The sequence below is a fragment of the Chenopodium album genome, chromosome 19, assembly GCF_948465745.1.
Source record: "Chenopodium album chromosome 19, dcCheAlbu1.1, whole genome shotgun sequence".
NCBI lineage: Eukaryota > Viridiplantae > Streptophyta > Magnoliopsida > Caryophyllales > Amaranthaceae > Chenopodium > Chenopodium album.
Window position 1 is genome coordinate 38,358,389 of NC_137852.1, and position 26,399 is coordinate 38,384,787.

The window sequence follows — 26,399 nt, forward strand, 5'->3', positions numbered from 1 at the left end:
ATAATTTCAAATAATCAAACAATAAATCATCATGCATGATCAACGAAATCATACAAAATACAATTACAAATTGATAAAATCTAACCTCCATTGTTTTCTTTGACCTTCAACTTTCTTTCTTCTCTATTTTTTTGTTTCCTCTTTGATAAAGCCAAATGATTGAATATGAAATTCATAGATTTAGAAAAAAAGGAGTATACCCATCAAAATACGAATTATTTACTCAAAAATTTATATAAAGAAGAAGAAAACTTTAAAGATTGAAGGGAAGTGAGGTAAAGAGGAGAGAAAAAATTTTAAATTGAGAAGAAAACTGAAGAGAGAGAAAAATAATAGAGCTAAGGAAGAAGAAGAAAGAGAATTAAGATATAAGGAAGAAAAAAAAACGTATGTTCATTTTAATGTACTATATGTTCACATTTAATGTTGTTGCAAGACTTGCAACTAGCTTCCGTAACTTGGGTGCACTAGAATGCAACCAAGAATTTGCAAAAAAATAAATTGGGCCCTTTGGTTTTGGGGCCCTAGGCAGCAGGTCTGGTTGCACAGGCCCAAAATTGGCCTTGAAAATAGAATACCATTGTAATGCTAAACAAACCCGTAATTATTTATTTATTTAAATTTTTTTTGAGATAACCAAAAATCCATAATTTGAGGCTCGTTGAACTGTTGAAGTCACGGCCTGAATGGATGACCCAAACAAAACCTGTAAAAAAAGTGAAACATCAATGACCAAAGTAGAAATTTCACTCTCATCTTCATTTTTCCACATTCTCCAACAAACCAAAATCAAATTACCCAATTTCAAATAAATCAAACCAACAAAAATCAAAACTTTCAATAAAAATTGAATTAAAATTAACCAAATTCTTCGTAAATTGTAGCATCACCAAGCCAGACTCGGTGTGACTTTCTTCCCCAATTTCTTTAATTTTCATCCTCATTTTCAACGATCCCAAAAATCACCATTTTTATCTTCTTCTTCAAAGATCTCTGCAATTTTACCCAGATCATAATTTATCAATTTCAGCTCAAATTTCTGCAAATTTCTTGCAACCCATCATTGATTGTTAATGGTGGGGGTCGGAGAAATGAAGAAGTTAAGAAACTACTACTTAAATCTCAGACACCCACATCACCAAACCTCCATTATCACAACAATGGAGGGTCGAAGAAGATGGATCTTCCCACTTGCAATCGGTTCAATTATTACCCTTTTTCTCCTCTTTCTAACAACCCTAACAACATCTCCTACTTCCCCTCTTTTCTCTTTGTCATTTTACAGGTATTCCTACTCATCTTCTTCATCTGTTTTTGTTGAATCGAAGCTTCACCCGGTTTCTATTTCGCCATTGTCAACCCATACACCGCGATTCGCGTACCTCGTTTCGGGCTCTGCCGGTGATGGGAAGTCCTTGCAGAGGACTCTTCTTGCACTCTATCACCCTCATAATCAGTATGTTGTTCACTTGGATTTGGAGGCTTCTTCCGAGGAGAGGCTTGATTTGAGGAATTTTGTAAAGGATCATCCAATTTTTAAGCAATTTAACAATGTTAGGATGATTACTAAGGCCAATTTGGTTACTTATCGCGGTCCGACTATGGTGGCGAATACCCTTCATGCTGCTGCTATTTTGTTGAAGGAAGGTGGTCATTGGGATTGGTTTATTAATCTTAGTGCCTCTGATTATCCTCTGGTTACTCAGGATGGTGAGTTCAATTCTTCATTCTGTAGTTTTTGTGATGTTTTGGAGCATAATTTATAACAAGTGTTGCTATATTTGACTATAATGTTAGTTTTTAGATGTTGTTGATTGATTAATATGGTAAATTTTGTTAAGTTATGGATAAGTTAGAGGTTGGTTGAATTTGGGTAATGTTTTGATGGACTGTTAAATGGGGTTATTATCTGTGTTTGATTGCTTTAAAAGGTAGATTTTCAATTTGATTTCACTGGTTTTGTATATTGGTTAACTGGTTGTCGGGTTGATTAGGGGCTGTTGATGGTTAGCTGAGAATTTTGTTCAGCAAGCACTTGTATTGATTGTTTGTTGGTTTTCTGTGACCAGATCTGCTGCACACATTTTCGAATTTGCCTCGTGACCTGAATTTCATTGATCATACAAGCAACATTGGCTGGAAAGAGTATGTACCTGGGAATATGAAAAAAAAAAAAGATTTTTTTTGTTTGTTTGTTGTGCATTCATGTGTTTGTACAGAATTACAGTATTAAGTTATTGCTTGAATATATATAGGTTTCAAAGGGCGAAACCGATCATTATAGATCCAGGGTTCTATCAGACGAAAAAAGCTGATGTTTTTTGGGTGACTCAACGGAGAAGTGTGCCAACAGCTTTTAAACTCTTCACAGGTGCTTACTGCTTATTTCTATTTTGTAATATCTATCAATATCCATCAAGTTATAAATTCTTGATCCTAACTAATGCTGTTGAATGTTGTTGATTAGTCTTTCAGTAACTAGTGTCTTTTAAAGGTCTATGTTTGGTTGTCCTGGATGCATCTTGAATGAAGTAGTTACAAATGCGTATGTTTTTCTGTGGACTTCTTGTGAACCAATGTGAAACATGAAACCAGTTTCATCCCATATTTGTAATTGCAACCTGTAAAGGTAGTTATATACTGAAGTAAGGCTCTTGTTGGTTGCCTGTCAGTTGTTACTTATATCAGTGACTTGTTCTCAAAGGGGAAAGAATTGGCGTTTTGTAAGAATTGTAACGGATGACACAAGACTCCTGCATCATGAATGTATATTCAGAAGCCTAGATTCCATACAGAACATAGGAAGATGCTTTTGGGTTTGGATTGGATCATTCTTAAATTGTTGATTAGGAGAACTTTTGTGATAATTTCATGCGCCTTGATACATCAGCTGCTACAAATTAGAATTTTGGTTTCAGAATTCAGTGTTAGGTACTAAGTTTATAATTTGCTCTTGTCCTTCAGTGGCCCTAGTTATGCTGGGCACTTTAAAATATTAGACATTATGACTGACATAGAATTTTTCGTATATGCTGCAATATATGTCACGATTATACTCTTCGATTTTGTCTTTGGAAAAAGAAAATCAGAACCAGCCAAAATGAAAGTAAGACGTCTGGTGTGAAGAGGAGGGAGGGAGTGAGGTTCTGGGAGTTATGTTATTGAAAAAGGAAGATACTTTTGAAGCTGTTGGTCTCATCTGTTAGAATGTGTATATATGCAGCTAAGAAGAAAAGAACATAGGGGTTAAAAACACATGTAAGTGTCTGTGAATAGCTGTGCAGCTGTTATTTGAAATTTTGAACGTTGGGTTACAGGGGTGCCGATAAAGTAATACAGTACTTAGTTATAACATCTAAAGAGCTGTGATCTCCTATAAGTACTCCTCCGATCCTTTGTGTTATTCCCATTTTGAATATTTTTGTGAGACAAAAAAAAATTCACAGTGGGAAGAACAAAAAGGATCATAGAGAATATTAAAAAACTGAACTACTTATTTCTATTGCTTGTGAGGTCATTATATGATTCCTGCAGTTTTCTTGTGTATCGTGTATAAATGGTTTGTTGCAGTAGGGCAGTAAACTGTGCACTGCTGCAGACTTATACTTTGAATTTTATTTATCTTGATCCCCATACTGATCTGCATTTGAAATCTGAATCATTACCTATTTTCAGCATATTTAGCAAGTGAGTTTTGACCTACAATATCTCGATTTTACTCTTATAATGTGAACTAATGCTGGCAAAATTATAATCAAACATAATATGGTGCAGTACTATTTTACTGATGCTGCTTCATAACACTCGTGAAACTGTTGAGCATCTGGTAGTCAGTTTAGAAGTATTAGGTTATTATGACTGTGAAAATGGACATTGTTTTGAACTGAGTATGATGCCTATCAAGTTTTCACTTTGGCTGTTACCCTGTTTCAATAGACGGGTTAGCACTAAAGCAGTAATATGCCTCAAATTATGTATTGAAATGCCCTGTGTAATGTTAATAGAATTATAGGACATTGTAGTACTCGATAGGGAAGTTGTGTGATAAGATTTGTATTACTCGGAAATTTTTATTTCCTGGGAGCCACAGAACTGCAGAAGTATTTCATCAGTTTTGCTGGTTTCTTTTTTGTATAATTGGTAACTATTCTCCTACTATGATGGGCAATACATATCCTACTTGTAATTTTCATTACACCTTTAAACTATGCGGTGTCCACTTTCCAGCCTGTCCACTCCCTCTCTCTTTCATAACCTTAAAAAAAAAAAGGGGTTGGAGAAAAAAGAAATATATTATGGTTTTGTCAGTTCTTCTGTGTCTCTGGTTTTATTTGATCACGTCTAAGGACATTTGCTCTTATTCAAAACTACAATATGTTAGAGCAACTCTTTTGCTACCTCTCTTGTTAATTTTTGTAAAGAGTGTAGATCTCCGTTATGACAGTGGGTGTAATTGTATGTAGGTTCTGCTTGGATGGCTCTTTCTCGCCCTTTTGTTGACTACTGCATTTGGGGATGGGACAATCTACCTCGAACTGTTCTCATGTACTATGCAAATTTCATTTCCTCTCCAGAAGGCTATTTCCATACTGTCATTTGTAATGCACAGGAGTTTCGTAACACAACTGTTAATACTGATCTCCATTTCATATCTTGGGACAATCCGCCCAAACAACATCCTCACTATCTCACTGCTGAGGACATGTCGAGAATGGTACAAAGTAATGCTCCTTTTGCTAGAAAATTTCATCGTAATGATCCAGTGCTTGACAAGGTTGACTCTGAGCTGCTCTCTCGAGGTCCAGGGATGATTGTCCCTGGTGGTTGGTGCATTGGGAATGCAGAAAATGGGTCTGACCCATGTTTGTTAGCAGGAAACACAACTTTCCTCAGACCAACATCAGGTGCTAAAAGGGTAGAAACACTAATTAGTTCACTGATGTCAGCTGACAAATTTAGGAAAAATCAGTGCAAGTGATGAGCTCCATCTGATGGGACCGATTGTTGTATCAATTGTACACTTAATTTCAGAAGGCATCACGGAAGCAGTCAGTGAATTTCACATACGGAGAAGATGATGCAAGATTGAAAATCATCGTTATGTTTCTACTGGAAATCAGAGGTATCATACTAGTCCTGCTTCAACATGGTGTATACATAACTTCACTTGTAATATGAGGGCGCTGCCCATTTTTTCACATTATATACTGAACTTGCAAAATAGTCGTGTAGAATTAGAAGGGCGCGGGTAGTTTGTTACGTGCTCACACTTAGAAGCTTTTGTGAAAAGGAATCCTTGGCCAAAGAGGATGAATAGGAGAAAATTCTGGCATTGCTTCAATGTTTGTATCTATGGTTTTGCATTCTACCACCCCACTTGTTTATTGTGACTGGACTATGCATCCTGGTTATGAACCTTTGATGAGAGTCTCAGATCCAATGTTATGCTGTAATTTTCTTTATTATCAACTTTACTATATGATGTTTGTATCTATGGCTCTGGATTCTACTTCACTGTTAATGAATTTCAACCATTCTGGCATTCTGTGAATCAATAGGGAGAGTCTTGGATCCGGGTTGCAAAACGGAAGGAGTATATTACCAATTTATATACTTCGTACTCTATATGATATAGTGCCTACCGTGAATTTTGTTTTTGTTATTGTATTAAGAATCGATCCAAGGATAATCTGGAACCGGGAGAAACTTTAACCACTTGAGTTATTCCCCACTCTCATAAATAGTTAAATATTGTATTATGGGATGGAGAGAATAACTTTCATTCAAAATTTTGTATCAATGTAAAAAATAAAAGAAAATGAAATACTCTGTATCTGTATAAAAGCTGAAGTTACATATGTGGTTTGTATTATGTTTCTCCCTCCTTTTGGCCAAATCAACAGGGGGATCTACCGTTGAATACTTCAATATGTTATTTTCACTGACATTCTCACAGTACGCCGAAATGTGGTAAAATTGCGTTTGTCGGACATTAAGAATGCTGTGGTACGAATGTGTTGCCGGAAAAACAGAACGCGCCTGCAGACTAGTGATTGTTGCTGGAGTTGTGGTGGGAGGTGTCAGTAAGGCTGCCGGTGAAAACCTCAGTAAGAATAAGGTGCGTCTTTAAATATTGGTGTTCAATTCAATTATTCATTTCTAAATATCATGAACTATTAACAACAATTTAATCAATCTACTATTCATATCTTTGTTCACAATTCATGATGGCTTTCCATTTAAGGTTTCTATCAAACTTGTCATATACTTGAAAACTTAAGTATTTAGTATTGTACTAGTTCCGGCCCTTAATGTTCTTTACGCTTTTCACATTTGTCCATTTCTTTTTGTTCTTTACGCTTTTATAATTTTTACACTTTTGTCCCTCAAAAGAACCTAGTTTTTGACCACTTAGACCATGTTGCGTTCAACTTATTTCCACTTTTGACAATGGTTCATAAGTTAGTTCAGGAGAATAAGTTTATATAAGTTTTGATAAGGGTCTATTAGGGTTTTTTAAGTTCAATTTACTGTTAAAATAAATCTAATAAGATCTAATAAGTTAAATTTAGTTGTGTTCAAATAAGTGATAAGTGACAATTTAGGCGGAACAAACTCTAGTTACTTTTGCCAACATGTTACCTCACTTAACACTCCCTCTTTTTTCTTAATTGGTTTGCAATAGTGATCCTTAATGATATTTAGTAATGGGGTTAATACTACATTAGTATATTTATGGTGTTCTGTCATGTGGAACCCTTCAATTAGGAAATTGTTAATGCTTTAAACTTGTCCATTTTCCAATTTGTTTGTCTAGATTTGTCTTGTCTGTTCCATAATAAGGTAGCTTTGTTTATTAATGATTAACATGTGTTGTCCATTGCAGTTAATTTTCTTAGTGATATGCTGGTTTCTTTGGAAAATTTAAACCATCAAGCTGACCTTAGCCATTTTGTTTGTGAAAATCGACTGTGCCCTATCCTTATGGAATCATTTCTCTCTAGGGGCTGCACGTTAAGTTGTGTAAATGTGGAAATGTTCCACATTCTTTCCTTCGACTTTAGTATCTAGGATCATTGGCAGTCTCTGATATTATGTTGTGAGTAGCTCAATATAAATTATGAGAAAGGATGGTGGAAAGAATAACCAATAGAGTTGTTGGCTTCCGAGAGATTCTAGTTTAGATGCTTACGACTACATAGATAATCATAAATGTGCATGTATTTCTTATGATAAGAACTCTGCTACATTTTATGTACTGACTACTCAAGATAAATTGATGTCTTATGAAATTACAAGCCATCAAATACAGCATTTGGAACCTGTTCAGCATAACTCCATTCCTCTCTGTATAAGTTACGCGGATACTTATGTGTTGTACAGGGTAATTGAAGGCCTGAACTTGGTGTATACCCTTTGCTTGAAAAACTGAATAGTTTCCAAAGACTGTCTGATTAAGGAAGTTCACAATTTGCAGCATCTCAGGTACAATCATGCCTTTTGTGAACTTACAAGCTGTTAGCCACTTCGATTTTTTTGTAATAATTATATGTCTTGCTGTTTAGTTTGTAGAACCTGTTGTTCTTGTGTAATTTTAAGTTTCTTCATTAAGCCTTGCAAAAACTTAACCAATTAAAGAGGGGAAAGAGAACCAATTCAATATAATGTCTTTCTTTGTGGTGAAATTTGCATCATTTTTGTGCTCTATCTCAATGTTTTGATATCACAAAGAGCCTATGCTTGTTGAAATCCGGTAGAACACTTGTACTGCTATGAGCCTATGCTTTTGTAATCGGTGCTAATTATAGCTAGCTGTAAAATTGATTGCTGATTTTCTGTTGCTATCTTTTCATATGGGTTATGTATAGATGCTAAAACACAGAAAACTCACTTGTATTTTTTCGCTTTGGTGAGTGGTTGGTTACAACTAAAATTTGGTAGTAGCTCGCAGAGGTGGTGTTCCTTCAGGTTTTCTAAGCCTAGATAACAGGGTGGTGGTATTTCTTACGGTATAGTGTTACAAAAAAAAAAAAAAACGCATCAAAGAGTAATGTTTTGAATGCTGCATCCATTACAAAATAAACTGTGAAGTTAATCCTCAGATGCCTTGGCTTTAAACCTTAAAAAGTTTCAGTCAGTTTATTCTTCCATTCTCTTCAGACTGGGAACTGTCCAATAAGAACCAAACATGAACATCAAATTTCTTGTCAAATACATAGGATTTGATCTCCAACCTGCTGTAAATCAGTGTAATGTAGATCTGTCATAACGAAATTAGCAAAAAATCATAAGAAAATTCATTATATTAGCAAAGACTAATCATTTAATGCAGAATTATATGTATACTTCTAATTTGAAATGATAAAGTTATTCTGAAAACAAAATCAAACAAAGACAGAGAAAGCTAGGGTGATGTATTAATGCATGCTGAAATCATACCAAAATCATAAAAAAAAAAAAAAGTAGTTCTGAGAAGGACACAGGTCTCTGATCACATGAGAAATGGCACCAGCAGCAATGTTGCATACGTGCAACGGTGCAAGATCAACGTGCAGCTGGTGTCATCTCTCCTGCGATAGAAGACCTGTCTCTTCTATGTACAACATATACACCCTTCAAAACTTTTATAACTTCCCTGAAATTCCCGCTTAATTTTGTTTTTTTAAATGCATATCTAATGTATGCCTCTCTGGCTGTCTCGCCTCCACCCCAATCCGATCCTTGAATTTTTAGGCTTATCTGGTGGTGAACTTCCTAGCATAACCAGTGAAGTATATATAGAAATCCTGATTTGTGTATTTTTAATTTTGTGGATGGTCTACCATGTTCAACCAAGTTGGAAAAAGTAATGTTCAATGTTCAGTGTTCACACTTAGCTTGACCCTGTTTATTTCTAAAGATTTGTTTTATCATTGTGTTAATTAATGTGAAGACTTGAATTGGTACATTATTTGTTTGGATTGACCGAAAATGACATGAGGTGAGAATTAGAATTCCAAATATATGTCGCTTAAGTGGTGTCCAACCACTTGTTACTAGAATCCTTAAATAGATGCAATTAATCAAATTTACAAAGTTTGACCAAATATACTCTAAATGATTTTGTTGTTGAATTATACAAGTAACATTATTTTACATGGATATCATGTGCTCAACTGCTCATGTTTGTCTGCTTGGATCTATACTTCGTATTATTTTGTGTTATGTCAGGAGGAATTTTATTTAGGAAATTGGTTCTTCATTTCATTTAGAAAAGTGCTAAATTGCCTCATATTATTCTTATTGAAAACCACTCTTTATCCTGACAATTTGCATTTCTCTCTATCAAAATTTATTCTATATACTCTTTCTGTGCCACCAAAATTGCCCCATATTCCATTTTTAAGGGATGTCCCATTGAATTTGCTATATATCATGAATGACACTAAAAACCGCTATTTTACTCATACATACACTATTTCGGTTCTATCGATTTTCTCTATCATCAATTTTACCCCATCGAAACCGAAAAAATTACTCACTATTCAATTTGTGTTAGTGAATTCGTCTATGGAAAATCTCAATTGAATTAAGGAATTATATTTTAGTGAATATACTTTAACACGTTTTTTTGGCCTCATGAGCTGATGACAGACTCACCCCTCAATAGCAAGTTGTTCCTTTACATATGCTATATACAGTAGCAGCAATGACACTTTCTTTGTAAGGTTATTTTAATATTTTATATTTACTTCTTTTGTTGTATATAGATCGCAACAATTTGATTGACAAACACCAGTTTGACCATTTTTGGTTAATATGAAATTTTTATATCAATAATAGTATAGTGCTGTTTTACTTGATGAAATTATTTAATAAAAGTAAAAAAAAAAAAAAATTGTTCAATTAATGTTACATAAGTTAAATTATGAGAACAAAATATCATGTTAATGATATCTATGTGATGAAATTATTTGTCAAAAAAAAATGATATCTATGTGGAACAGTGGGGAGCCTAGGATGTCTAGAAGAGTGACACATCATCCATTTATTCCGTACAATTTTAAATCCAAAAGTCAAAATTTTGCCTTTGACTTTGCACAAAGAATTCCAACCCCTGCACTAGAGACATAGTCCCACCATGGCCACCAAGAGTTGTGGATTTGAGGAATCTTGCAGTGAATGCAATCTCATTTTTGAAGACATAATTAGTTCATAGGAAGTTGCTATAACAATGAAATTTTCTTTCTAGGGAAATGTAAAATTAATGTTAATTCATAAGGAGTTTCACTTAAATAGTGAGGCAACTTCGTCAGTTTTTTGACGGTCTAAATAATTCATATTGTTTAGTTAAATTAAATTACATTATAGTATGTCGATTAAAAAGCCCTTCATGGCTTATTTGGTAGCTGGGCATTAACAACCAGTGAAAATAATAGTGAATATAGATAGTTTATCATCAGGATTTTATGCCTGTAATGAAGTAGAAAGAAAAAATGGGTGGATGAATATAAGATCCAAATTAAAAGAAAACGTAGTAATTAAAAAAAGGAAAGTGGTAAACATAGCCCTAAGGGCAATGTATAAGAAGCTAAATAAGCAAATATTGAATATAAATTAACATTAATTACACCGTTCGGCATGTGATTTTGTCATGAATTAGTCATAAAAAAAAAAAAACACCGAGAGAAGTAAATTGGGAATCTCAAATAGGAAAACTCTGTATTGTGTAGTGTAATTGTACAAGTGAAAATTGATGCTGATTAACTTCCATTATAGTACACATGATGGAGTCATTTAATATTTCTCATAGAGGAAAGTCAAAAGGGGACAAAACGGACAGGTTGGAGGGTGGCTTTCAATCACGAGGTTATTGCACTACTAATTGAGGGCCCTCATATCATTAGAATATAATTATCATCTAGAAGCTATACTATTGGTACAAGGCATCAAAAACATAGGGATTAGAAACTAAGTTCTCATTTTCACTACTCATTAAACAATTAATCATGGGGATGAGGCTGTATATTATTCGTTTATCTTTGGTCTGAATGAGCCATAAGGATAATACAAATAGAAAATGAAGAGTTTGAACTCGTGACCTATAGACTCAAAACTTGACCAATAGGTTACCATTGGTACAAAATCAAGATTTGTTAGTAGTAGAGGTGGTTATTGGACAGGGTAGCCCAATGATAATAGGGTTAGGGCCAAGCTTATAGGGCTTTTAATGGATAGGGCCCTTATTGGGTAGGGTCCATATAGGGTCAACATGTTTTTCCAATTTAGTTGATAAAGAAAATACATAATGTAAAAATAATTATGTAGATTAATTTGTATTCATATGTATTTAATAATGACTTTGTCCAATATTTATTTTAATTATTTTGTAGGCCCACCCATTATCGACCCGCGACCCGCATTGGCCCGACCCTAATTGACCCTATAAAATGTGACCCTCTTTGACCCTGACCCGCAACCGACCCGCCCAATAACCAGGTCTAGTTAGTAGCAAAGGAACTAGGTTTGATGGTTAGAATAAACTGTTTATATAAACGGGTTAGGATTGTTTGACCTAATTTGAACCCAACATGTTTAAATAAAGTTGTGTAGATTAGCCATGAATTATATTATATAAATAAAATTGAAGTATGTATCAACTTTACCTCAAATAGAACCTTGAGCTAGTCAACAAAGAACAAACACAAACACTATCTAAAATAGAGCAGGTGTTAATGTATGTGTGTTAATGTATGTGTAGGATACCCTTAAATAAGAAGCATACATAGGTCTCCGTTCGCAGCAGAATGGCACCAGCTGCAGGTAGCGTAAGGCATGCATAGTAATATACATCTACCTGCAGCGAGTGCCATCTCTCCTGCGATCGGAGGCCTTAGCTTCTGATCTTTCACCTCTCATATATAGGTTTTTGTGGTGCTGTATGCTTTTTATTTCTTGTTTGGTATAGCAATTCAAGTTTTTGCATATAATGAGCTCAGTATTTATAGAAGAAATCTAAATACTGTATCATTGATTTTTCAATTTTTATTTTTTTATTTCTTCTGTACCTTTTGAAACTCTATGAAAATGATGGTCTATAGAAACAACTGTTAAAGTGGTCTAAAATAAATCAATCAAAAGACCAAGCACTTATTCAAACTTTTTGGAAAAAAGACCAAGCCAGTCTAAGTTCACATTGGAATTTTCCTAAAAAATATACTTCCTCCGTTTTCTTTTACTTGTAACACTTCCCTAAAAAGGAAATGTCACAATACTTGCAACGCACTATAAAATGAAAGTTACTTTAGGGAAAAACTATAATATTTCCCTTATTTAAAGCACATGACCCACTAAATTACACTCTTAACAACCACTCATCCCATTGTAAAAGTGTATTAAATCATGTGAACCCCACATTTCTTAAATACCGTGAAAAAGTGTGTGTTGCATCTAAAAGAAAACGGAGGAAGTATATATTTAATTTTTGTAATTTAATTGTATGAAGCAATTGGAAATTTTGGTCCATGTAATTTCATTGATTTTGATCAAAATTTATATGACTTATGTTTTATACAATACAAACAAATATATTGCCTCTTGCTCTCTTGGAATAACTGTCCCCGGTAACGTGCTGTATGAAAACAATTGACTATGGTAATCTAGAAGGATGATTAGGAAAAAAAGTGGTACCAGCTTCTTCTTCTTTGTTGTTATTATAATCTTTGAAAGGTAGCAGTATAGGCATATTTATTCAAAATATACCTTTTTGTATGAAAATAACAGTCACATTGTCTTTACACCTTATGATTAAGCATATGACATGATTTTACTCCGAGACTATTTAATTATAGAATAATGTTCATACTAAGCTCCATTATAAGCTCTTAATTAAGGTGTAATGGTAAAATCAGATACAACCCATGTTCAGTTGTTCACTATACTTGAAAATTTGGAGGGAAAACGCATTATAGGTTAATGGGTTTCTGTTAATAATAGCACCAGATGACTCATGACAGAATTTTTTTGTTTTTGTTTTTTGTTTTTGAAAAGTTTGTGGAATCTAATGTTAATGTAATTTATTTAAGAAAAAGTTGATCTCTGCTAGTCTGTTTTTCTGTAATGACTTCAGTAATTAGATTATATGATTTGCAATGCAAGAGCAACATTATTTCAACATGATTTGCCTGAAGATACTTGGAAGTTCACCAAACAAAATTCAAGTCATAAGTAGAACCTGTTCTACCCTTGACCAACTCACTTTTGGGCTGTAAGCCTTCAAAAACTAGATGATAAAGTAAATTTTGCTATGATTTTTTCGAAACTAAGCTGTGTTATTTTGTTGCTAGCTCAGTGCTCTAAATCTTCTAAGATGAGGTATCATTGAATGAAGAACTATTGAAAAATATTTACATTGTTGCAGCTGGGGTTGCTGTATTCCTGCAAAGACTCAAATGAAATATTTACAATCCATGAACGTGCAGTATGTTTTGGTTCTCGAGGAAAGTTATACCCTCCTAATTGAGGTGAATGCCAGTTCCTTCTCAGTGAGCTATGCTTAAGATTATACACTTCAGTTCATTGTTTTATAATGTTGTGATTAGTGCAGGACAGCAGGAGTTCTGCATTTCTTTTTTTCTGCTGCACCCTTTTCCTTTGTTTCTTTGAAAAGTTTTCAGCAGACCAATAAACAACAAAGACCAGCTAAAATGTGATGAATTTTCTTAAGATGAAAATTTCAACACTTTTGGGGAAGTTGTCATGGGTCAGCCCCAAAGGTTGTTTGGGCATTCACGCCATTCAGAGTCACAAGACGGTAGAACTATAGAAGCCAAAGCTCATTAATGCATGACTCGACCCTATTTTCGCATTAGGTCCCATGTACCTGGCCTACTCACGACAATGAAGTGCCTTTGAATTAACAATCTGATTTTCTAGGACTTAATCCTTGGACAGCATTTACGTGCCTCACAATTGATAAGCCCCTTCACCAAGTTTGGTTTAATGATTTATTCTAGGCACTTTGATCAGAATACATAAATGACTTCCTGTCGCCGCCTGCAGCAATACTGCCTTGGTGCCTCCCCTCCAAACCCTCTATTTGCTCTCTATTAATGCCAATATCAAATATGTTTGGTTCCAATCTTCCTTAGTTTAGCTACCATCCCCTGATAACGAAAATCGTTAAAACTTAGAACTAAGAGATATGTATGAAATCACCTTTGGTGGAGACTGGAGACAGGGATGAAGCACAAACAGCACACCCACAATTTGTATAATCTACTTTACATCCCTAAATTGATCCACCAGCTTATTTTGTTTGGAATGGCAGCTGTCCTAATTGTCAGTAATTTTTGTTTTTTTGGTCTTAATTGTAAAGGCTGTTTAGAGATTGTATTGATAGGTTAATCTGCTGATACACTGACTTGAAAAACTATGCATTATATAGAGGCAAAAAAGTTGATTTTCTTTAAGGATTTATTTAAAGTTATTTTGTAATTTCATAAATTTAAGATTTCTGCTGTAATATGCTATTTTCATATAAAAGACTAGCCTCATAAAAGCATCAAAGCCAATCCAGCTGCCTAATTGCTCTTCTAATTCTGATTTTTTTTCTGAATTACAATCAAGAAATCAGATTTCTATGTGAATAAGGATTATCCTATCTCATAGTATCTTTCTCCTGCTTGTTCTAGTTATCTGAAGTAACAATTACATGCTTATTAAAATAAATGATAAACACTCAATAAGAATGAGTGAAATTTGAACCTGAATAATTGCTTCAAGCTCAGAGCTTTATTATCCATCTTTCCTCAAAATCCTCTAATTCTTATGCTTTGTGAATACAGTGACACCTTCAATGTTTCACTTCTATCTGCTCCGCTTCCTGCTTGACCGACTGTAAGGCTGCAATGAGGTCTTGTAAACTTGTAGTCGCATCTGCAGAAGCTGTCTTAGGCATCAGATTTTCAGCAACATCAGCAGGAGTCATCTGAATCTCATTCAGCAGTTTCTGAACTGTTGGGAACAGATCATGAGAGTCAATTCTCAGGTAATTCTTGGCCAAAATCTTGAACGATTCGTACCCACAGTATGACAGTTCAACATGCTTGTCCATCCTTCCTCTACGGATCAATGCAGGATCGAGTTTATCAACATGGTTAGTCGTGAACACGATCAGTCTCTCGCCCCCACAAGCTGACCACAGACCATCAATGAAATTCAGTAACCCTGACAGTGTAACCTTGCTTGTACTAGCATCCTGCTCTTCTCTAGCAAGCATACTCATGGCTTTTTTCTTTTCATCATCACCATTATCGTCCTCCACTTTGTCTTGCTTCTTCTTCCGCTGTCCTGTAAGATCCCTCGAGCAGTCAATATCCTCAATCACAATAATCGATTTGCTCGAGGTCTCAATAAGCAGCCTCCTCAACTCTGTATTATCCTTGACAGCAGTCAGTTCAAGATCATAAATATCATAATTCAACAGATTCGCCATTGCAGCAATCATAGTCGATTTTCCAGTACCTGGAGGTCCATACAGCAGATACCCTCGCTTCCACGCCCTCCCAATCCTCGAATAAAACTCTTCCCCTTTACTAAAAGTAATCAAATCCTCAATAATCTCCCTCTTTTTCGCCGGTTCCATTGCCAATGTCTCAAACGACGCAGGATGCTCAAACACAACATGACTCCACTGAGCACCATTGTTAGTATACAGCTTCCTTTGTCGATTCCGAATCTTGATCGCATTACCCTCTTTCAACACATATCTAAGATAATCATCCATTATAAGATCCCTGTTTTTCTTATGAAAAGTCAACTTATAATACCTCTTCTCATCAGCAATAGGATTAAATGAGAATGTTGGCTGTTTACTAACATTTTTACCAAAAGCCCACCAAACTTTAACTCTTTTGTATTCATCTGCGACTTCCTCATGTTCATCCATGCTAAGTGATAAAGATTGGTTGTTTCTCAGCATATCAGCCTTCAGTCTCTTAGCCTGCTTGCTCGAATTCGAGCTTAAATAATTTTCAATCGCAACGTATGCTTCGCTTCTCATGAATCTCTCCCCTGTTGTTTCATTGAAAGTTATTTGAATATAAGGATAAACCAAAGAAATGATTCTTTGAGAGTATTTTTCTATATGACTTCTAAGATGATGAGGAAAATATTGCTGGAAAATTGCCCAGAAAAATACTAGGCTTGCAATTACTGAACCAAAGTGAGATAACAAATCTTTTGCACCAACCATATTAAAATTAAATTGGGGGTTTTTGCTAAATCCCCAGAAAAATTATTGTTGAATTTGTTTGATTTTGTTTATGGTTTCGATGAACAATTGAAGTATTGAACATGTGTTGCAATGGATTATGATGGTTCTCATGTGTAAGATGGTTATAAGAAGTGGGGGAGTTATTGCTGACCAATCGTACAAATTAAGTAAAGGGGCTCTATCTAGTACAAATATGGTACTGTATTATTTTTGCAAGAATACAAATTTGGTCATTTTACAATGTTTGGTTAGAAATTAATATTGTAAATAATACATATATTTGTAAATATTTGATTGGCATAAATGTTGATTGCTTAATTATTGTGATTGACAGTATTTCTCTTAGTTAATGTTGAAAGAAATTAATTATCGAAAGATATGTTTCCTTTTTATGTTGTATATGAATCATTAAAATTTAGGAAATAATATCTATAATTTATGCAATTGGAAAACATAGCTTTATACTCATTATTTTCTGCAACTTTTCGTTTCCAAGTGATTTTGGTATCGATTTCCATCATCCCACCTTAGTGGCTCTATTTGATTTGTATTTTATAAGAATTTATTTTATTTTTTTTTAATTTTTTTTTTTATAATTTTACTTACTGATAATTAAATAAAAAGTATACTAAAGATCAAAGTTTTACATTAGCATAGGTTATTAGTCAAAATGAGGCACTTAAAAAACAAATAGAGTAATAAATCAATAGTCCTTTATGCACGCAATATGAGATTTTTGTAATACATATCACATATGTAAAGAGTAAAGTGTATTTTTGGATTTTTTTTTTTAATTATACTTTTCATCATTTGAGGACTCATTTTTAATTTCATTTTTTATTACTAGAGTGTAGCACGGATATACATAGCATGTATATTAGAAAGAATAACAATAGGAAATGTGGAAGTTGTAAAAAAATGGAAAAGTGAAAGTTATTTAATTGGAGGTTATAAAATAAAATAAAAAAAATTAAAAAAAAAGCAAGAGATTTAAGAATTGGGCTTTTGGAAGGTTGTAGTTAAATAACTCTACAATTATTAGGGGATTGAATCTCACCGAAAATAAAAAAATCTAGCCACTTAATAAAAAAATTCCATGTGTTGTAATTACGGTTGTCACTATAAGAAATAGCTTGCAACATCCACCATGATGAACAGCAATGCAATTAAGTTTTAGGTTTCATGTAAAGAATTATCTACAAGTATTATTTATAGAAGATATAGAAAGTATATAATCATAAATTAAAACTTATACATGATCAACAGTATTGACATTTGCAGATAAGTTTGTCACATATTAGCACCTATACAATTATTTAAAATTCATTTTTTTTGTTTTAGTTTTTGGGCTCTGAATAAATATGACTGAAATTAATAAGTTGCAAATTTGTTTATATCACACATTTTTGTCACAAGGATAATTGTTTAATCCAAGTGTCTAATGAGGACCGTTTTAACCATTTTCGGGCCCTTGTGCTAATTTTAAATATGAACCCTTTTAATTTTAATAAATTAACTCGGTATCTATAATTATACTAAAACAAAGGGCGCCTAGATGAACAATTGACACATGTCACTCAGTTATTTAATATTTTCCCGCCTTTTTGCAAACTTCTTAATAAAGAAATTTTTATAATATCTTTTAATTATTATTGCAAATATATTTGGCACCATTTATTCCATTTTATTATTGATTTATATCTTAGAATAGTATTTTTCACATCTTTTGACTCATTTTAGTAAGTATGATTATATTTTATTAAAGAAAATACTTTTGTATATGGTAAGTTTCTTGTAATAATTCTACCCTTTCTTACAAAATGCAATATTCTAAAATGAATTTTTATTTTATTTATAAAATTTATATGTGTTTTTCCGGATTTAAGTTTTAAAGTTCCAAATTATTTTTTGGGTTGATGATTGATTTTGTTCTAAAAGGATTTTTAATTGTCCACTCTATAATTTATGCCATACATATTAAACAAAGCTAGCCCATTTCATTTATCTAATTGGCCCATTAATTTTATGAGACCCAATCTTAAAACTAACCCTACACCACTCTCTCTCCTATAAATTCCCCATACATCCCCAAAATTTTCCCCACACAAAAGGTTAGTCTTATTTTTCGTCCTTTTTATTTTCTTTATTTTATTTTTCCTTTATTTTTCTTTTTCCTTTATTTTTTTCTTCCTCTTCTTTTTCCTCTTCTTTTTTTTCTTTTCTTTTTCCTTCTTCCCCTTTCCTCCTCCTCCTCCATGTGAGAATGCTTCTCACTGCTGCCCACTTGCTGCCGCCACCACTGCACGCCGGAAACCGGCGCCGACCACTGCCGGCCGTCGGCGACCACCAGCCCAGCCACCACTCGTGGCTGCCTCCTTCCTCTCTCCCCTTTATTTTTCTTATTTTGCTTAAAATAATTAATTTTGTTTATGGTTTGATTTTTTTTTTTGTAGTATAAAGATTATATTTTTAGTATCAAATTCATGTTTTTGATAGCTTAAACTTATAAATTTCAGATTTTAATTATGTTATAATTTTCAGATTTTATAATTTATAAACCTAGGGTTTTAATTTAATCAAATTGGGATTTTAGGGTTCTTATGACTAATTAATTTGGGGCTTTTGTTCCTATTGGATTTCTAATGCATAATTAACCATAAAAACATGTTTTAAAGGAAGTTTTAAGGACTTTTAATGTAAATTATATTGCTGGAAATTTTTGTAAGTATTAATTTGTGATTATTGGTTGTTTTCTAGGAAGTGATTTTTCTCTAGAGACTTTTAAGTAATTAAAAGTGGCGCAAATGATTGTTTATACGAGGTACGTACGTGTCTACTTCGTTATAAGTAGTATCATGTTTAGGTACCAAAAGGAAAGAACTTAGTTTCATGATTAGAGAACACTTGGATGGAAATTGTTTGGTTATATATTTAATTAATTCATGTATTTATGTTATGAGGCATGCTTTGGTGAATTGATTATGTTTGAATGGAATTATGGATGCAAGTATGTGAATTATATTGGATTAATTGTTTGTATGGAATGTTGATACAAACATATTTTATTGGATTGGTTTGTTAACCACATTTGGATTATTAAAGATTGGAATTGAATGGTTTAAGTGGAATGAATTTATTAATTATTCCACAATGTTATTATTTATTTATTTATTACTCAATCATGACTTGTTAGTATGTTGAGTAAAGGTGGTTTATAAGCCGAAATGGCTAGGTGGGTTGACTATGTTCAACAATTTTGAATAATTTGGAAGTTTAATTGGAATTAAAGGTCAATTTGTGATGTGATCACCATTGTCCTAAATAAGATTAAAAATGAATTGATGTATGATTGTTATGTATGGTCTTCTTGAATGAGTCGGCTATTAATTAAAATTGTAATCACGTAAAGTAAAACATGGATGAGCAATAAAACTCTGGAAAGCGTGCACTTCTAGAGTATTGACAATTATGGGTTGGGGTACACGGTGGTAGCCCGTGGCTTTTCGAGGCTTGTTTGATCAACATGTCCTCTTCTCTTTTGGTATTTACATTTTATTTTATAATGAAAGTTAGATGGGATCCTAGACTAACTTTGTGAGAATGGAGTCGCGCCCATTCTTGCATCGCGCTAAAATTTTATTTCAAATGGTCATTTGGGACCAAAATGATTTGGTGGATTGGACAACCTCGTCTATTGCTTACTTCAAATTAAATTAATGAATTAAATATAAAGAGTCAAGTGTTTAGAATTGGTCAGAAAGTATATATGTTGAGTCAATTAAATTGTTTAAGTGTGGAGTCTTGATTAATGAATTCATGTTGAATGTTTATTTACTTTAATTAGTTGAGCATGTTAGGTTTTGTGGGTTGTAGCTTGTATGTACTCAGCTTTGCTGATTGCATGCTTTTGTGTGTGTTTTCTTTGGTCATGGCTTTCGCCTTTCAATGACCCTGTGATGATCCAATTATTACACTTGTATTATTGGGGAACAGTATTGCACATGTTAGCTTGATGATGTGAAGTTCGGGGATTTGATATACGCATTGTCAAGGGATGGTGTGATTGAGCGTATTCGTTCTTTGTGTCGAACTTATTTATGTTTTGCAATTTCATTTATGTTTTGGATTTTTAATATTTATTTGATTTTAAATAAGGGCCTTTATGGTTCCAATTTGTAAGCTTTGACTTATTCGTTTTCTAAATTATGTTATTTTAAAGACTAAATTTTGATTTTCCGCTGCGATACTTTGATAAAGCCTTAACGTTTTAACACGTGGCGGTAACATGTCAATGGTTCTCCACTATTTTATTTAAATTAAGTGGTTTGGAAAAGGGAGAATTATTGGGGTGTAACACCTAATTTAAGTCTATTAATAATTTAATAGGGAAAATAATAGTAGAATAATTATGTAGATATATACTAGCGTTAAATCATGCTATGATATTTCTAGGAGCTATATTTGATAGAGCTAGCGTAGCTTTTGATTTTTAATTCATCATTATAATTAATAATTATTTTGATAAGTAAATTATATGTATGAACTTAATTATACCATGCAATTGCACGGGTACTATACTAGTCTTTATAATAAAGGATACACTATAACATCCCACTAACATTATCTTTTATATGCAATGAATTATTTACACATTATATAAATAAGACCCTTTTAGTTTAGGGCCTTATGCTAAGGCTCACCCTCCATACCTTCTAAGACGTGCATGTGCCTAGATCTTTATAGGAGACGAATGTTTTAACTAAAATAAACAAAATAGTAAATCACAACCAATTTGAAAAAGTGTTTAACTTCAATTTTCTTTGTTTCATAGTATGAAATTTGCATGTGTACAATCCTATTTACTACCTCCGTTACATGTTAGTTGCAACTTTGGAATTTTTTATGTCTCACAAATAATACCTAAAGTTGCAACTAATATGTAATGGAGGCAGTATAAGATTTGCTAGCCTAGAAAGATTAGGTCAAATCCTTTATAATTCAATCCCAGATCAAATTCTTTTTACATACTTGCTTTTGTATCAATAATTTTTAATCAAGGTTATTGCATATATCAAATTGTTAGGGTTAATGAGTACATAGCGGAAAGTAGTAAAAAAAATGGACACACAATATTTAACGTGGGAAAGATTATCCAAAAAACCCACGAACGAATGAAGGGAGAGTGTATAGTATCGGAGTATTGGAGGATTTGTAGGTGAATATATTCTCCGAAATGATGCCCAACACTGCTATTTATAGGTGATGTACGGAGGTGGAAGAAGTGTGTGGAAAATTCTACACACTTACTCTCTAAATTTTCTACATAGTTCTTGAATCTTCAATTCTTCATGAGCATTAATCAATTCTAGATTCTTCCACTATTTTCCATCAATTTCTCAATGTGAGAGAATTTTATAGAAACCTTGTGATGAAATAAGTGGGATGGAATTTGGGCTACACTAACCCAACACAAATTGTAAAAGTCATCTAATTTGGCTTAAATTTGAAGATGAACCTAAGAAATGTCAATAAACCTTTTGAAATGAACTCAAATAATTTTAATCTATCTCAAAGTTCATTCCAAGCTTTTATAGCCTCATTAGGCAAAATTTTTATTTATTTTTTATACTGTAGTAATATTAATTCATGGATAGAATAGCATATGACATTTATTACAATAATATAAATCAAAATAAGTCATGATCGTTTGAGATGCAATCTGACATTGATGAATATCCTCAATCACATTATATTGTAAAATTAACCTAGAGATATTGCACAAATTTTCATAAAAAAAAATAATTTTTCCTACACAGTACAATTAATAAACCCTAAACTCTCACAGAGAGAAGTTAAACTGAATACACAAGTAGAGATAAACAAAAATTTGGGTAGAAAAACTCTCTAATTATTAAGAGAGATCGAAAGGAAATTTATTAATGATCATAAAATTAAACTGGAAGGAAAAACAAAAGATATGGAGCGAGGGTGGTAGGCCTGGTAGCCCCTAGAATAACATAAATTTTTATAGGGTTTTGAAGAGGGAGAGAAAAGAGAGAGAAAAAAAAAATAAGAGGGGAGGCGGCTTTTTCGGGCCCAATATTATTTGTTGATCCAATTTTTAATACCTTTTCCCAATAATTGGTATACACTAGACCCTAGTGTAGGTACCACACCCTACACCCCCCTCACAATCTCCCTCATATACCCACTTTCTGCAATTGTACAATAAAAATCAAACCACCATTTATCTTTTTTCACTTTCTCTCTCCTCACCCATTTTCTGCATTTTCTCTCTCTACACCCATTTTCAGCATTCTCTAATCCAAAATTTTCAACAAAATTTGTGACAAACTATCCAAAAAAGCTGTTCAACTGCTACATAATTCAACAAATCAAGGTTGAAATTCAAAGGAGTAAGTGATTTTGTTCATATTTAATTCGAAAAAGAGTATAAATCCTAATTTTTATAATTTATTGTTGCAATTGTGTTACAGGAACATATACTATTTTTAGTTTTAAAACTAGTAATTTGAACAAGTACATTTTGAATTTTGAGTATGAAGTATTTCATTTTTTTTATAGCAGTATGAAGGAAATAGCTTCAGAGAAGAACAACAAAAAAAATCTGGAGAAAAGTAAGCATTAATTAAATTAGTTCGTAGTGGTTCTTTTTTTTTTTTTTAAAAAAAAAAAATTTATAAATGTTCATTTTCATTTTGATAAATGTTCATTTATATATTAGTATACAATCATTCACATGTTAATAAATGATTAATACAAATATTTATTTATATATTACTACATAGTCATTGTAAAAATCTCCTATTGTAGATCAAGAACTTTTACAAGATATTAAAACTTATGGTAGGTATAGATGTTAACATTTCTACAATTCCGAGGTAATATATGAACATATACTGAATTATAAATGTTCATTTGTATATTTGAATCTATTTGAGTTTATATTTGACTTTATATGCCAAAATAAAAAATGTTCATTTTTATGATACGTTATGCACATTTATGAAATGCATAAATATTCATTCATGTGAGTTGAGAAACTGACTTGTGCATACTATAAAATCTTTTGATCATATATGAAGTTCATAATGTTCATTTACATATATAGTAATGTAAATCAATGTAAGTATTATACTATAATCTTAGAATTTTTTTTTGAAGAACTAATAAATTATATCTGTACATTCTTCAGTTTTGTTTGCAGAGCGAAGGAAACCGTTTTAGAGAAGAGAAACAAAGATTATAGTTCGTAGTTATTTTTTTTATTATTTATTATTTCTTTAATTTTTTTTTTTATTTTTATGAATGTTCATTTTCATTTTGTTAAATGTTCATTTATATGTTAGTATAACGTCATTCACATTTTAATAGATGATAAATGTTAATTTACGTATTGATAAATGTTCATTTTCATTATATATAAATGTTAATTTACGTATTGATAAATGTTCATTTTCGTTCTTATTCATGATCAACAAGTAAATGCATTAATTTTAAAATGAATATGTGCATATACTTAAAATATCATTTTTATACTACTAATTAAAGCACCCAATTATATCATGAATTAGTTATTTTAACAAATTTAATAAGGAATTTCAATAAGAGTGTGTGCTATATTGTAGTTTTCATGGATATGATTTTTACAATTACAATAAGGAGTGTGTGCTACCTTCAAAAATTTTCAATAACAAGTACAAAATTATAAATTTTATACATTTTTCATCTATAATAATGCTCTTTAATTAAATGTTCAATTATAAATAATTGTATGTTCATTTACAACTATTAATAAAATATGTTCAGTTTTGAAATATTATATGTGCAAAATGACGTCACTTGGGGAGGGGGTGTAGGTAGCAGAAGCTACACCGGGGTGTAGTGTAAAATTTTCATTTTCCCAATATATATACTACCTCCGCTTCTTATTACTCGCAACAAATTCCTTTTTTGGAAGGTTTACATTACTCGCAACAACTTACTTTCTTTCCTTTCATGGTAGGTTTTTTCTTATAAATTGACAATTTTACCCTTACTTATTTTATAACTCACAACATTACTACTCCTAATCCCCACTTAAAAAGATTCCCTCCCTCACTTTCTCTCTCCTTCACATGGACCACTTTTCTTTCCCTCCCTTTTAACTCCCCTAATACTTTACCCCTCCCCTTAATTAATGCCCCTTCAATCTTTTGCCTCGGCCTCCGCAATCTTGTACTTTGTTGCGAGTAATAAGAAGCGGAGGTAGTAGATAAATTATATTTAATTTTTTTGTCGGAAGATAAAATATATTTATAGCTTCAATATATATATATATATATATATATATATATATATATATATATATATATATATATATATATATATATATATATATATATATATATATATATATATATATATATATATATATATTTATGTTTTCATGTGATAAATTATCAAATTTTATATTGAAAATCTTTGGATACATAGATGATACAAAGTAATATACAAGACGAAGATAATGCATGTTTTTCAAGTACAAACAACCACAAAAGCATATGTTAAAGCACTAGTCAATATAAAATATACTTCCTCTGTATTTTTAGATGCAACACACCCTTTAACGCGGTAATTAAGAAAGGTGGGGTTCAAATATGATACAATAAACTTTAAAATAGGATAAGTGGTTGTTAGAAGTGTAATTTAGTGGGCCATGTGTTTTAAATAAGGAATATAGTATAATTTTTCCTTAAAGTAACTTTCCTCCGTTAATGGTTATTTGCAACAAAGGGGTATTATTTGTGAGATATAAAATATTCCTTTGTTGCAAATAACCATTAACGGAGGAAGTATATATTTCAGAGTACTTTGCATGTGAATTGTATTGTGTTTGTGTTTGTGTTGAGTATAGGAGGAGAGAGACTAGCATGCCTAGGTTTTGGGTAATTATTTGTGATTCAACTTAATGGTATGGCATTCTTTGAGATTCATTTCATTTGGACTATTGTGTTGCGGTGGTTATTGTGATAACTGATCCTGTGAAATGGTGGAGGTTGGTTGTGGATTTGAAGGTTGCGAGGTGGATGAACTACATGACTGGCTAGGCGAATGAAGGTGGCTTGTGGTTGTTGCGGGAATGCGTAGCTACTATATGTATATAGCCATCTTTATGTAAATATTGTAACATTGATGTAATTAACTTATTTTTATATATATAGTGACCTTTACTTTTGTGTGTAGACCTTTATGTAAATGGAGTCAAAAACTCAAAGTCGATATAGTTACCTTATTTCTATACATAGTGAACTTTATGTAAATGGAGTCGAAAACTCAAAGTTGATATAGTTACCTTATTTCTGTACATAGTGACCTTTATGTAAAGGTTGTCAAATAAGATATAGTTACCTTATTTTTATATATAATGACCTTTGTGTAAATATCGTCAAAATTGATATAGTTACGTTATTTTTATATATAGTGACTCTATGTAAATGTCGTCAATTTAGATAAAGTTACATTATTTTAGTATGTAGTACCCTTTAAAACAGTTGAATTGGTTATATGTAAGGTTGGAAAGATCTTTAGAGCTTTTAAACCGTCTGATCTTTTGTGCTAATAATGAATGGTTGAGATTTGCTGTTTTCAGCATAAGTCTTGTTTTCAACATATGTCTTGTTTTCAGCGGAACCACCCCGTATATATATATATATATATATATATATATATATATATATATATATATATGGCCTTTCAAGATTATTATGATCAAACAAATGAACAACACGAACAAAGACATCAACTTAATACACTTCAATTTAACACGTTTAATCATTACATTACACGGAGTAATATTCAATACTCCGTACTCCATAATAGAACTTACAATATTCAACATAGCAACCGGGATATTACACCAGCCACACACATACAAGCTAAGTTTTATATAATTAAAAACATAACTTACAATATCCAGCATAGCAATTTGAGACATTTCTCAGGCCACACACTAGTATTTATGTAAAAACATAACTCATTGCAGGACATTAAAAAGCATCATCATGGATCCTACCTTATTCAACTCATACATATCCTAGTTGGTACTTGTAATAACTCGTCATAAACCCAACCCGAATATTAA

The 26,399-nt window shown here is 32.4% G+C and overlaps 2 protein-coding genes across 2 annotated transcripts; one reads left to right on the forward strand and one right to left on the reverse strand.

The window, feature by feature from the left end:
* The first annotated feature begins 706 nt into the window (after positions 1-706).
* Positions 707-5,514, forward strand: LOC145595445 (beta-glucuronosyltransferase GlcAT14B-like). Its single transcript, XM_081651863.1, has 4 exons — positions 707-1,710; positions 2,070-2,145; positions 2,256-2,371; positions 4,464-5,514. The coding sequence occupies exons 1-4, from the start codon at positions 1,074-1,076 to the stop codon at positions 4,976-4,978; spliced, it is 1,344 nt and encodes a 447-aa protein (XP_081507989.1). The 5' UTR covers positions 707-1,073; the 3' UTR covers positions 4,979-5,514.
* Positions 5,515-14,407: 8,893 nt separating this feature from the next.
* On the reverse strand, positions 14,408-16,438 carry LOC145595446 (AAA-ATPase ASD, mitochondrial-like). Its single transcript, XM_081651864.1, has one exon. It carries the CDS (start codon positions 16,232-16,234, stop codon positions 14,834-14,836), a length of 1,401 nt encoding a protein of 466 aa, XP_081507990.1. The 5' UTR covers positions 16,235-16,438; the 3' UTR covers positions 14,408-14,833.
* Between the last annotated feature and the right edge of the window lie 9,961 nt (positions 16,439-26,399).